Consider the following 15,013-nt stretch of genomic DNA (forward strand, 5'->3'; position numbering starts at 1 on the left):
GTAGGCAAGTTCATTGGGGAAGAGAAGGGTCATTCTGGGACCTGGGCCACCATGTGTGCTGTGCTGTTTGTCCTTTGGTCCTTCATTCATTTCACACAGTGGTATTTGCTCTTGTAGAGGTGGGAAAACCATAGAATTAATGTGAAGAGCTGAGTGAGTGGTTTGGCTTGCAGCTACGAGTTACATCATGAGCTTGCCAAAGGGATGCACTGTGAACGCTCAAGCAAGATATTTGTAGGCGGGGATTGAAACACTCTCCTGTTCCTAGAAACACGACTTTCATACAAAGGGCTTGAGCCCCCCTGCTTTGGTTCTCTGTTCATCAAATCCAGATTAGTCTTTAAATCCACAACTTCCTAACCCCTCAGCCTTAGCACTGGTCCGTTTTCTCATGTGTGGCTTTATGCAATGCTTAATGATGATCACAATGTATATTCAATTTACTCTGGACACTTACTTCCGGTTCACATATCAAGTGTCACTACTGTCACTTGATACGGGGAGATAACATAATGTGTGCCGATGGCACTTTTGCTAACATTTTACGTTTTTATTCTTTAACATCACATATTCTTGACACCAGAAGCCACAATTCATTACTAAATATGAAGTATTTACCACAAGAGTGCAGCACAATATGTTGAGGTCTCTGCAACCCATTGGCATGCTTAAATTAACAGCATATTGCACTTGGACTAATTAGAGTTTACACGTGCAATTCGATATGGAATACATTGTAGGTTTACGAAACAGTCCATCTCACGTTGCAGCTGAAAGGCTCTAGGTGATTCCCAGAACCCTTTTGGCCTCTTCTCAGGATGCACGGTGTAAGTGTATACAGTACATACAATCTTGAAGCCAAGCAGTGTGTTTGGACAATTTAACACTCACCCAGACCAGCACTGCTCACCTCGCAGCCCTGAGAAGTGCCATGACCACAAATTTGCACACCTTTTGGGGAATACTCTCAATAGATCCCGGAAGAGTCAGCATAAGGGAATGGAGAAATAACCAGCGCCATTTTAGACAGTGTTAAACTCCTCCCTCCAAAGTTTTAACACGTGTGTGTGTGTGGGGGGGGGGGTAAAGTGTGTAATGTGAAGGAAGGTTGCGTTCACTGCCCTACATTTTTTACAATGTACAAAACCCTCCCCCTAGAATTTGGCCATACATTGTTGGGTAAGGTATAAGTGATCAATTACTTTTTATTGAATTTGTGTCTTTAATCAAACACAGTGTTGTTACCCTGGTTACAGCAAAACTTCCAAAACATGTAATATATTGGACATTCCAGATCAGACTCCCCGGCTAGTCTAGCCCCATACTCTTGAGTCTTCCTGTTGCTGATTATTTCAGTGTTCCTAAGGAGACTGCCTGCCACCATCATCCCACTGAATAATTTTAGTGAGCATTATCAGTTCTGGTGGTGGCTGAGGGGCCTGGGGAGTCCAGCCATCACAGCCAACCATATGCTGTAATGCAGCAGGTGCGCCACTGCAGTATTACTCCATATCCTTATTCACTTGCATACCCATAAAGATCCTACTGGGGAACATGTCATCAACAACACCAATACCCATACCTTTCAATATTTTTTTAGAATTTTTCTTCTTCACTGTAGGCTGGAGAAGGGGACTACACATGATTTTAAAAAATGGAGAGTAGTGTAGCCCTTATCCAGCCTGTTTTGATATTTCCCACCAGACCCAGCTGGTTACCCCAACTACATCTATATCGTAAAAGCGGCCCAATGGCTTAATGGTAGAAAGACTGAATTGGAGTATACATTACAGCCTGAAGAGTGGGTGTCACATTTTGGACGTCTCTATGCATTAGGCAACATGGAGGTAGAGGACCCTATTAAAAGGAGGGGGGGAAGCTCTATCTAGAGCGAACAAAGCTCTAGTATTTTCTCTGGAAGAAACACAGGTAGTCATTCGCTCCTGTGTTCCTGCCAGAGCTCTCTGCCCTGATAGAATCCCAAATGACCTGTACAGAGAGGATCCAACTGTTTGGGGCCTGTACATTAATATGTTAACGAATGCCATCACATCGGGTATGGATCTCCCGCCATCGTGGAAGCTAGCAGAACTAAAACCTATTTACAAGAAGGGTGATAGAGCTGATCCGGTCAGTTACAGACCTATAAGCTTCATTGATTTCTTGCAGAAAACCTTCTGCAAGCAGGTATTGGATAGGATCCAAGATTGGATTTTAGAGTCCCGTCTCTTAAGTGATTACCAGGCTGGATTTCTTGCTAACATTGGTATATTGGACCAGGCCTTTTGATTTCTCGGTCTTCACTGGAAGGAAGAGGCAATCAAAGGTGGGAAGCTATATGTGGCCTCTGTTGACCTCCGGCCTGCATTCAATTTAGTACGTCGAGCCAATCTCTGGAGAGTACAAAAAGAGATGGGCCTACCCAACAACCTTTTAGAAATTTTAATTAGATTGCACTCATCAAAGGCAGCCCAAGTCAGATGGGGTGAGAATAAGCAACTAACAGCGATTTCCAATCAAACGTGGAGTGAGGCAGGGGTGTGCATTAGCGCCCACCTTTTTTCACTTTTTATCAACGGGGTGGTCGCTTTCTTAGATAGGGATGGGTGTGATGCCCCCAAAACAGGCGAGAAAAGAGTACCAGCACTCCTTTTTGCCAACAACACCCTATTAATCTTGAAATCCCCTCAAGGCCTCCAACAACTGTTGAATGATTTTATACCTTTCTGCAATGAGCGGAGCTTGGTACCTAATGAGGCCAAAAAAAAATATATGGTCTTCTCTAAGGGATTGTAAAACCACCCAAAAAATGTTTGTATGCAAGAAGCAGTATCCTGGAGCAAGTATCTGCTTTGGCTATCTGGGTATCCGCCTAGCATCTAACTTAAACTGGGCACCCCACATTTGGAAAATATATAAAAGTACGGTGTCCAGGACAGCGGCCCCTGCACTAGAAATTTATGACATCAAATCTCTAGGGGGGGGGGGCTCTCTACGGGGCGAAATTGTGGGTTAGTGGGAACACAAACTGTCTCTCTATTTTAGAAAATCGTTTTTAAGATCTCCATTAAACCTTCCTCCTAGTACCCCTCTGACCCCATTGTATCTGGACTTCGCTCAAAGACAACTGGCACGCAAGCTAGACTATAAAGTGTTAATATTTTGGCATCGCTTGTGGTCCGTTGAAGAGCCATCTTTCTACTGAACAGTGATGATTGGCCCCTGGAACAGCCCCAGGTAACCACCATCCCATGGTTCAGCTCCTTGAGAGATCTACTTAGGAGGCTAGCGATAGAGGTGTACTGGTCCAATCCTGAAAGCTTGTCCCTAATATCAAAGGCTAGGGCCAAAGTGATATATTGGGAAACAATAGCGGAGAAGTAGACATTTAATTTGGCGAGCACTTCGACTAGGGATTTTATAAATTTTAAATTTGCCCCAAGCTATGAAAAAACTATTGATGACATTGTCCCTCCTTTGGCATGTAAACTATTTATACAATTTATTTTGTTACAAGACTCTACCAACTAAATTGTTCTATAGCAAGTGGAGCCTAAATGTTTCCCCCGATGACCTCTGCCCATATTGTAAAGTCAGTCCAGAATCTACAGTCCACCTGTCATTTTTTTGACCCTATTACAAAAATCTGAGGAGCAAGTGGATTATTCCATTGTGTAGACTGGTTAGTGCTGGCCACCTCCTTGAGGTGTTGAGAATCTTGTTTACTGACACACGCAGGGCAACAGTATTTTGCTTGGACAAATATTGGTATGCACTATGGATTAAGCACTCTAAGTGTATTGTATGAATTGTCCTTTTAATCTTTTTTATCTTACAAATTGTATTTTTAGGCTAGCCATGTCTTCTTTTAAAAACAATTTTTATCTTGTATAACGCTTTAAACTTGCCTGGTGCTGTGTACTTTTTAAGATCTCCATGATCTAAATAAAGTTTTACATGATGATGATATTGCATGTATGAACATTTGTCTGTTCACATTCTACTGAGTGAAATGAATGAGGGTCCGCTGGTATCCATTCTGTTCTCATGTGTTAAGGATGTCTGCACTCAAAACCAACATTCAACAAAATGAGTATGGAAATCAAGTAGTAGAGAAAAACATCCTGCACTGACAGCCCCCTCTCACCATAGGTTGGATCAAGACCTTCCCTGTAATACACAGCTGCTTGCCACTCCATATCTGTCTCAGGATCACCTGTTGAACCTGGCAAAATACTCCTTTTGTATATCAATCTAGATGTGGTTCAATAAGTATAAAACATGTTGCAATATCACCATTTTGATAAAAGGAATTAGCCCAAGCATCGACAAGGGAAGCTTTAGACAGTGTACACTTCACACTTTGAGGCTCTCCAGGGCTATCCCGAAGTTATACCTCAGCAACTCCAATGTGTCCCTGGTCAGATGAATACCCAAATATTTCACTCCATCAGACTTTCACCTGAGCACGTACTCTCCCACAAAGACACCAGTGCTGTCCATAAGGGGCAACAAGTCTCACTTGTCTCAGTTAATTTGCAAGCCACAGTAACTACCATATTTAATGACCACCCTAATAATAGGGGCCACATTAGTCTCGGAACTTTGTACATATAGCACTTTGTCCTCTGCATAGAGGGATATCCAAGCGGTCTTCTCCTACTATAAAGTACAGGCTGGGACTAGTACTCACAAACTGTACATGCAAAAGACTCAATAGTCAAGGCAAAAATTAGAGGTGACAGAGGGCAACCCTGACGGATGACCCTGAAGATGGATACAACATCTGAATATAGGTTATTAACTTACACACAGGTGAAGGGACTTGTATATAAAAGGTTTAATTGACTTAGAAAATACTTCCACAAACTCATATGCCTGAGGACCTCTTGCCTAAATGGACATTCCAATGTATCAAATGAATTTTTTAGCATCAGGTAGGACAGCTTCTGCAGGTAAACGTTTATTTATATGGGGTAGGGTGGCCATCTGTGTGCGCAGGGTGAAAGCAGTTGATCTCTGAGTTATAAACCTGGATTGTTCTGCAAGGACCAACAGGAGGAACTCTACTTTTAACAAAGGCCACATTATACACTTCTAGCAGTCTCGAAGCTAGGATGGCGAGAACTCCTTGTAAAACTCCTCAAGTAGGACATAATGCACAGGGCTTTACCACAAGTAAGGCCAGCTATTGCAGTTATAACATCTACAAGCATGAGGGAGAGTTAAATAACTCTTGCATCTCCTTAGACTCAAACTAGTGTGGCATCATTTAGATATCCAGGTATGTCACTCAAGGAGAAACACAAACAAGATGCATACATATTAGTCGGCAAACTTGTGATTGAACCGTTGGCTGTGGAAATGCCTGGTGTCTATGTAGTGTTAGAGTATGCCTTCAAGAACCATACCAGTGTTTTACCAGGCCGATAGTCCTCCCCAAAGATCCTGGCCCAAGCTTTTCTGTCGAAATGTAGTACTTTGTGTTCTGCCAGTCCCTGACCTCTTTCAAGTTATCCTGCATTTTAAGTAATGAACATTTGTCCTTGCTAAAGGCATAATCATTTTCAGGACACTTGAGTTGACTCTCCAGTTGCCCCAATCATATGTGCAGTGATCTGAGAATACTCACCTCATTAGAGATGCACAAGAGCCCACATGCAGCCAAGGGTGATTAATAATTATCCATTACTGTAATGAAAACAAACATGCCAACCCACTCTCTCAGCAAATTGTAATGGTGCAGAGGGTGACAACAGTGCAAGCCCCGAGTGCAACCAGACCATTAAATCAAAGTGAGTGATCACTATAATATTTTTGAAGTAGCAAAATAATCAGCTTTCAGAGTAACCATATCTAATTGGTACCCTCACTAGGGCCATACATTCCCTATATCATTTAGACCATATACATCACAACATATGTAACAAGAGAGTTCTCCGATGGGTGGTCGATTATTCCTTTAATCTTTTGAAAACCAAGTGAATAATTCACATTTTATATTATCAGTAGCAATATATTCAACTTTTAGAGCAACCTTTTCATTAAGAGCATGTGTTCAGAAGATCCAATACAAAGTACACATCACTGAAGACATCACATCATAACACGCTGATGGGGACCTGATGACTACCTAAACAATATCACTAGAACCAGCTATTGCAGATCTCCGGTCCACGCAGGTTGATGACTGCTGGAGCGGGATCTCGTTCTTCTCCTAGGCTTGAAATATGTCTCAACAAACTCCAGTACTGATTATGGTTGGTTTAATAACACTTCCCATTATACTCCACTCTAGGTTTGGCTGGATATAACATGGAGTAGTTGACAAGTCTCTTACGCAGCATCCTCTTGACCACTGAAAACAATTTTCTGGTCTATTGGACCAGCGATGTAAAGTCCCGTGAGACCCTCCTATTTGAGGTCGGGATTTACCGTGTTTAGGCTATGAACCACATCCATACCCCTGGAGTTAAGTATGCATGTGTTTATTGGTCATGTGTTCTGACCTGGCTTGGACTTGGGTGCCAGGGATCTCTGTGCATTCTCTACAATGAACACCTGCGAAAAGCCTTCACGACCAATCAGGGATTCCAGCATGCCTTCCACAAACGTTCTCATATTAGAAACAGTTGCAGACTCTGCAACATACATAACACGGTTGTTATTGTGACGTAAGCGCCCCACCCAATATTTATTCTTCTGCTTCACCTTTTTGATCTCATGCTCCAGTTTGGCCTGGGTGTCTATTGAATCATCAGTAGAGCTATCTACATCTGAAATCATCTCCTCTACAGTTGGAAGGCACCTATCATGCTTGTCAAGTGGCTACTTAAATTGATATGTCGTAGCTATATATTCTACAATTGCATCACTATTGAATTACAAAATTTAAAAACAAATAAATTAATTTAAAGTACAGCTTGAAAGCTGAAGTTTATTAAATGCAACTTTAATCTACATATATTACCTTCCTTATGCATATATATACCTTCTATGTATTTATGCATCTATATATTTATTACTTTGCTTCTAATTCAGCATATCCAATGCACTACCGTATACTTCACCCTAAACAGTTCTCAATATACCCTCTACCTCAACTCTCCGACTAAATCTCAAATTTAATTCAACTACTCTTTCCAATGCACTACCTTGTCTCACCCTATACCTTTATCTAGATATCCTTCATCACCACTCTCATTTATCTTAATCTCCATACCACTACTTTGATCCCAAAATAACCCTTCCTAGTCTCTCCCCTCTTGCTCCCCTCCTTGCAGCATCTCATACCTCTTTTACTATTCAGATCTCCCAAGCAAGCCTGCCCCCTGACTCTTACACCTCCACCTCCCATTTACTCATCCCAAACCCCCTCCTACTTCTATGAACTAAAAATAAACATTCTAGACCCTTCCCTCTTCCATCCCTCCACTATTCCTTTTCAATCCAAATAACAAACTAACACGTCCACCACTCAAATTAATTTCATGATTCCCTATAGTAATTCCCCAAAAATCCTGTTAGGGTTCCAGAGTAGCGTGTTAATCACAGATAAGTGCTTCAACACCTCATCAGGGGTAGCAAGCGCTATTTAAATGCATGCAAACCTTTTCTCTCTTCTTGCCCTCTGCTGTCCTTCTCAATCCAAATAACAGACTAACATACCCAACACTCAAATTACTTTCATATTTCACTATGCTAATTCACCTCTAATCTTTATGGGTTCTGGAGTAGCATGCTACTCACCGAAAAAGAGCTTTGACGCCTCGTCAGGGGTTGTAAGCACTAGATAAATACAATTACAATACAATACAATACATTCACCCACAATAATTACTTGAAATTCTCAGGTATTTTATAATTTGAAACCGCTTGTTTGCTTGTCGCTGCCTTTACCCTGCAGCAGATCTTGGACAACGGGTGCTGAGGTTCAATCTTTGAGCACCTTGCAAGTGGAAAGAGTCTGGACAAGGACGGGCATGAGGAGGGTGTGGTGATTCAAAACGAGGGCAAGCTGGAGGGGGTGGGTGAAAATAATGGCAAGAGGGTGGAAGGAGTGGTGAGTCATAAGAACAGAGAGCGGGGAGAGAGGGGGATGGTGGGTCAAAAGAAAGGCAAGTGGAAGGGGATTGGGTCAAAGCAATGGCTAGCGAAGGAACAAAGGGAGTGGTAAAAACAATGTCTAATGAGTGAGGGATGAGTCAAAACAATAACAAGTGGGGAGGAGGATTTAAAACAATGACGATCAGTGAGGTAGGGCGGTGTCAAAACAAAGACAAACGGGTAGTTAGGAGAGTCAAAACAATGATAAGCAGGGAGTTGGCGGGTCAAAACAACGACGAGCAGGGAGTGGGAGAAGTCAAATCAATAACAAGGGATGTCGGGTATTTAATTTTGCTCAGCCAGTGATTATTTAAGCTAAATGGAAAAGAAGAGCATATGTCTTAAACAAGAAATAGTCAATGCAGCCACTGAGGTTTGGGTATATTTGTTCCTTATATTTTAGTCAATTTCAAATATTTTACAAAAAGTCATTCCATCAAGTCGATCCTTTCAATCATAGCCAACACAAAATCAGAAAGGGTAAACTGCAGCAGAATTTGTGCACAAATGCACTGCCAGAAACAGGAAAACCAACATTACTCTGTAATTATTACCTGATATTCTCAGGTATTTTACAGTCTGATATGGCTTGTTGCGGTTTTCAGCGTGCAGCAGTTCTTGAACAACGCATGCTGAGGTTCGATCTTTAAGCTCCTAGAAAGCAAAAAGATGCTGAATAAGGAGAGACAGGGGGAGGGGAGGGTGATTCAAAACAAGAGCGAGTGAAAGGGGGTGGATGAAAACAATGGCTAGCAGTAGGAAGGAGGTGGTGGGTCAAAAAAAGAACAAGAGTGAGGAAGGCGGGGTGATGGGTCAAAAGAACGGTGAGTCGAAGGGGGTTGGGTCAAAAAAATTGCTAGCATTGTAGGGGTCAATACAATGATGAGCAGGGTCAAAACAACGATGAATGGGGAGTAAGAGGTGGGACAAAAGAACGACAAGTGGCAGGAGACGAGGGGTGAAGACAAGGGACTGTTGAGACAGGCACTCAAAGTGAGTTGAACCCCTCCCAAAAGAAACAAATACCTGCAGCAGCCAACTTGTCAGTGGAAGAATACTTGCCACAGGAAGCAGTAATTAGTCCAGGCTCAACTGCTGGGACAAAGACAGAAGCCCAGGAGGAAGCCGGAGAAGAGGGGGGCAATGACCAGCAGGAAGCAAGTAATCAAGAGCAACGTGGAACCAACCAATGGAATATAAAGATAAGTAATCGGCTTGCTCGAAGCCACTTTTCAGATTGTTTTCCCTCACAGAAGATTTTGCAGGCGAAACCTAAAAATTGCCCCCTACTCCATCAAATTTCAAAATCAGTCTACAAAACTTTGTAATCATTGACCAAATATTCAATACAAAGCCCAAAGTTCGGTGTGGGACAATACAGATATTCATAATTTTAAAATGTGCAAAGGGGAACCTTTTCATTTTAGTTGCTATGAATTTCAAAATAGGTAGGTACATTTACAACAAAAATGTGACAGATTAGTTAGATTATTCAGCCTATTGGCTTGTAAAAGGAAGACACAGGCATGGGGGACATGAGTGTTCGAAAAGGCAAATCCCACAAGTTAAAAATGTAAAACACATGACAAATTATCAGTACTGACTCATCTTTTTAACAATACATCTGATCTCTCTACAGATGCTGACAGCCATGGAAGCTATGTCAATATCCGTAAGTACTCAACCCAGTTCCTGGACAAAGAGGTGTTGGAAGGACACTAAAGGGGTTATGTATAAGAAGTGTGTGAACTTGTAAAGTAAGTACTTGCATACATATCCAACTGCAAGTGAGGGTAAGGGTGCCCAGCATTTAAATATACCATGATGCTGTGCGTGGATAACGAGTAGTGAGGTGATATGACAGTTCTGAAAAGACAGAGTTACAGAAGGAATGAGTGAACCACACAGTGTGAAGATTGATATCTTACCTGCAGGGATAGCAAACAAAGTGAGAACCTCCATCACTCATCATATGGAAGAATTGCTTCCTGAGGAAGCATGAGTAGGAATACTTTCAGAGGAAGTAGGTTCACGACTGGGGTGTGTTATATTCTACCACAAATGGCCATCGCCACAAAGAGGTACAGTCTCACAATCTTTATTCTAGTTTTAGTGCAGTTGTAGCCTGTTATATCATTTACCCGTTGCATGTCCTTGATGGTCCTTGTCAGGGAGCAGAGGCAGGGATGGATGATCCTAGAGGTAAATCAAGGTGACAGGGCAAGGTAAATACCAGGCTAATTGTATTATAACAGTGGTCACAGAACGACAGGGGATAGACAAGAACAGGGTTTGATCAGAGTACGGCATGTACTGGAATATGACAAGAGGTCTCCTAGTTGCTTAGGCAACAGCCTTTATACTGACACCAGCAGATTGCTCTTAAAAACAGTCCTACAGTAAACTCAATGTTGGGTCTGCTGTTATAGAGACTGTTGTACTGAATGCAAGGTGGACCGAGACTGACAACAACAGTGAGACAGATAAGACTCCAAAGGACCTGGGTGCAACAACAGAAGTATTTCCCTTACCTGATGGGAACAGATACCAACCAGAGGTCACACTGCAAATGAATACGGACTGCCACATAAATTGCACTGAATTTGGAATAGAACAGAAGACGAGAGTGTAAAGAATAACCAGAATACAGGACAGTCAAGATTACAAGGAGACTGTCAGAAAGCCTAACTAAGGAGTTACGTACAGGGCTTCAGAAATCAAGAACAGGAATACAAGGATCAAGAATAGGCTATACCTAACAGCCACTCGGACAAGTAAAGCCCTGCTGGAACTTAAGAAGTGTAACTAGGATTCGGAACAAGGAACTTGAGGATGTACCAAACAGGCTCTAGAACAAGTAATGCCTTGTTGGTACATTAAATAAGACAGAAATTCAGAACAGTAGACCAGAACAAAGTAACAAAGAGAACTTCAGCCAACTCAGAACATATATGGTCAGGGGTCCAACTGGGAAAACACAGATATCAGGATATCATAATAGAAAGGATAGGTACAAAGAAAGTTGAGACTGTGGAGCGAGAAAAACACATAAACCACAATGCTGCACAGGGCAACCACAAGACAGCAGGACACACAAAACAGCAGTAGCAGGAGTCAGGACTCCTTTCAGGTTTCAAAGATTCAACGGTGCAGGCAACTGGAGAAGAAATCAGGAGCTCCCATTATTGGCAGTTGAAGCACAAATTCTGAATGCACAAGCCAGGTTTAAATTCCTCCTCCTAGCTCACAGCCACACAGGAGGATTGGAATTCAGAACAAATGTGAGCTGGCAACAGCACAGTGCAGGTGAGAGAAGTTAAACTCCCTCCAGCTTGAAAGAGTGCATAGATGTTCCAGGAAGCAACCCATAGGCAGAACTCTGGAGTGGAAGAAAGACCAGACATTGGTACATAATACAACAGGGATTGATTCAAGGAAGTACATGGGCATGCTGGAAGTGGTAAGACAGGGTTCCAAGTATAATATGATTCACCAAAAGATTCCTTTACAGCATTCACGCTCGGGTAAGGCATAATGCTTCAGGGGAGGGTGATGAAAAACAAATGCTATTAGTCCTAAAGAGCTTGGTAGGCAAGGATATCAAGGGAATAATTAAATAACTGTTACTTGAACAATCAACAACATATTAGAACGTGCGAGTGACAGTAAATAACAAATTGCTGCTCAAAAGGAGCATAGACTATGAATGATGCCTTTTCAATCTGACTTAGCAAGACAAGGAAGAAACCATGAGTGACTTCATCATATGCCTCAATGGGCTACTAGAATACTGCAAATTTCACAATTTCACCAATGAGGATCCAATTTGTGTCCGGATCATTGAGGGATCTAAGCCGGAGTCTCTTTGCAGATGGTTGCCACTGACAATTTACACCCTGGATGAAATTCAGGAAATGATGGTAATAATAAGCAAGAGAGAAAAATTGAGGCATGAAAAGCAGAGAAGTAGAGCAAGCATATGGACCACAAATGAAAACCACCACAAAGCACCAGAGGATTTAAAACCAAAGATCAACAATAGGAACCTGCACTGTCATGGGACAAGAATGTTTGCAATGTTGTACAGAAAACATTAAAAAATGACGTGTAAAGCACCCAACAAAGAGACACCTGTGAAAAGGAAAGTAGAGAAAATGTGACATAACATAAGAGCGATAAGAGACATGAGTAACTAGTTATGTTATGTTATGTTAGGTATTTTTGTATAGAGCACAGCTGCTTCAGTGAAGAGGCGTCCCGGCGCTTGCGGCACTGAACAGTAGAAAGCTAGGGCTAGACCGTGGGGAAAAGGTGGGTTTTAATGGCCATCCGGAATGATAGAAGGCAGTCAAGCCGCTGGATCTGGACGGGAAGGGAGTTCCAAAGTTTAGCAGCAAGGAGTCGGAATGACCGGCCCCCTGCTCTGAGATGCTTCACCCGGGGAATGGATGCAAGGGATTGCTCAGCAGAGCGTAGCTGGCGCGTGGGCACATATAGGGCTAGCAGAGTAGAGAGGATTTCGGGAGAAGACAGTTTTAAGATTTTAAAAGTCAGGCAGAGTACTTTGAATTGGATCCGTTGGGGAACGGGCAACCAGTGTAGGCGACGCAAAGCTCCTAAAGCTGAGAAGGTTCTGGGGAGCCTTAGTAGGACACGGGCGGCAGCGTTCTGAACTCGCAGGAGGCGGGCGACCTCGGCCTTGTTGGCGCCTAACATAAGGGAGTTGGCATAGTCTAATCTAGACAGGATGGTTGCCTGGACAATCAACTGTCGGGTTGGGGGATCAAAGAAGCTCAGCATGGGCCTCAAGCCCCGAAGGAGACCAAAGCAAGTGCCAGCGGTCTTTTTGGTATGTTCCCGGAGCCCAAGGGTGGAGTCAAACCATATCCCAAGGTTCTTTACTGACGATGTAGGAGTAGGTGCAGGGCCCAGGGAATCCGGCCACCAGCTTTTACTCCAGAGCCCCTTGTTCCTCCCCACCAGCAGCACTTCTGATTTACTGGCATTAAGTTGAAGGCAGTTAGCGGTCATCCAACGCGCAACTGCTGAAAGGCCACTCCGAAATTGCACGGCTCCCTGAGAGTGCTCATCGGAGAGGGCTACGACTAACTGCGTATCGTCGGCGTACGAGACCATGGTCAAGCCATGATCTCTAGCCACCGCTGCCAGAGGTTGAACGTAAAGATTGAACAGCAAGGGGCTTAACGCCGACCCCTGGGGAACCCCCTGTTTGATGGCATGGGCATGTGAGAGGAAGGGGGGGGCGACACCTGAAATGATCTGTCAGAAAGAAAGGAGCGGAACCATTCTAAGGTCAGACCCACAAACCCCGCCTCCTCAAGCTGACGCAGGATGATCTGATGAGATACCGTGTCAAACGCGGCGCTAAGATCGAGCAATATGAGTGCCGCAGTTTGACCCTCATCCAGGATGGTACGCAGATGTTCACTTACTGCCAGAAGTGCGGTCTCGGTACTGTGACCGGGACGGAAGCCATTCTGGGAGCAGTCTACGGCGCCGGTGTGGTTCAGATATCCTGAGAGCACAGTATTGGTGTGGGCCTCTGCGATTTTAGTGACCCAAGGCAGGAGGGATATGGGGCAAAAGTTTTCTGGTGTAGGCTTTTTAAGTAGGGGGACCACCCGAGCTTGTTTCCATGATGGGGGTACCACTGAAGTGGAAAATGAGGCGTTGATAATCTAACGTAGGGGTGCCATAAGAACCGGTAGTGAATCCCTGAATTGGGTCGGTCTCATGGGATCTATGGGGGAGCCTGATTTGATTTTTTTGCTCAGAGAGAGGAACTCATCCTGCGAGATAGGGGGAATTGCTACCAGGGGATTGGTGAGTTGAGGATCTGCAGGGACCATGGGGTCCAGAGGGCAGGTAGAGAAGGATTTATAGATAGCTTTGACTTTCTGGACAAAGAAGGTGGCCAGGTCATTGCATTGCTGCTCAGACGTGATCCACGGAGTGGAAGGGTCCTTCCTGGTTTTAAGATCGTTGAGGATTTTGAAGATGCTTTTTGTCGGGTTGTTACTAGTCTTAATCTCATTGGTGAGATAGGCTGATCGGGCCTGGTGTATGGCCTTGTGGTAGTGTTTGATCGCAACCTGGTACGTCTTTTTGGCCTGAAGGTCATATGCCCTTTTCCAGACTCATTCTAGCTTCTTGCAAGTGCTGCGCAGGGCTGCCAAAGAGTCATTATACCAGGGGTTGGAGCTTCAGCAGCGACCCCTAGCCCATTTGGCAGGGATCAAAGTGTCCAAGGTTTGTAATATCCAGTCACAGAATGATTTATACGCTTGCTCAGGATCAGCGTCTAAGGTGGGGGAAGAAGAGGCCTGGGTGGAGAGCAGATCCTTTAATTTAAGTTTGTGCCAGCAACGTCTAAGAGTGGCTTTGGGGTAGGGTCTCGGATTAGGCTCAGAGAGCGGCAATAAGATAGTGACTAAAAAGTGGTCGGACCAACACACAGGGCTGGGTGTCATGACCAGGCGAGAAGGGATATTAGAGAAGACAGGGTCCAGTAGATGACCTGCGGAGTGGGTGGGGCCCACTACCAACTGGCTTAACTGACAGGCATCCAAATCTGCAATCAAGCAGCTGACTTCGGGGTCATTAGGGGAATTAAAGTGCAGATTGAGATCACTCACAAGGGTGAAATTTGGAGCAGTCAGAGCCAGGGAGCTAACTGCCTTGATGATGGCCGATTTGAACTCCAAGGTAGGTCCGGGGGGGGCGATAGACTAGAAGACCAGAGAAGAGGGAGTGGGCATTGAAGGAGATCGTAAAACGAGCGCATTCGCACCCTGTTATGCTCTCCTTAACAAGAGCGCAGTGGTAGCAGCTTTTGAAAATAACAGCTATTCCCCCGCCTCTAGTTTCTCTACCCTGGAGGAAGGGC

General features: G+C 43.9%; 1 protein-coding gene across 2 annotated transcripts in view; it reads left to right on the plus strand.

Moving 5' to 3' along the window:
- Positions 1-15,013, plus strand: part of LOC146811985 (uncharacterized) — a 562,758-nt gene that overhangs the window by 332,951 nt on the left and 214,794 nt on the right. For both annotated transcript variants that reach the window (XM_085614545.1, XM_085614544.1), the window contains exon 11: positions 9,746-9,778. In XM_085614545.1, coding sequence (XP_085470671.1) covers positions 9,746-9,778 — 33 coding nt within the window. The remainder of the gene's footprint in view (positions 1-9,745; positions 9,779-15,013) is intronic.

The sequence above is a fragment of the Triturus cristatus genome, chromosome 7, assembly GCF_964204655.1.
Source record: "Triturus cristatus chromosome 7, aTriCri1.1, whole genome shotgun sequence".
NCBI classification, from domain to species: domain Eukaryota; kingdom Metazoa; phylum Chordata; class Amphibia; order Caudata; family Salamandridae; genus Triturus; species Triturus cristatus.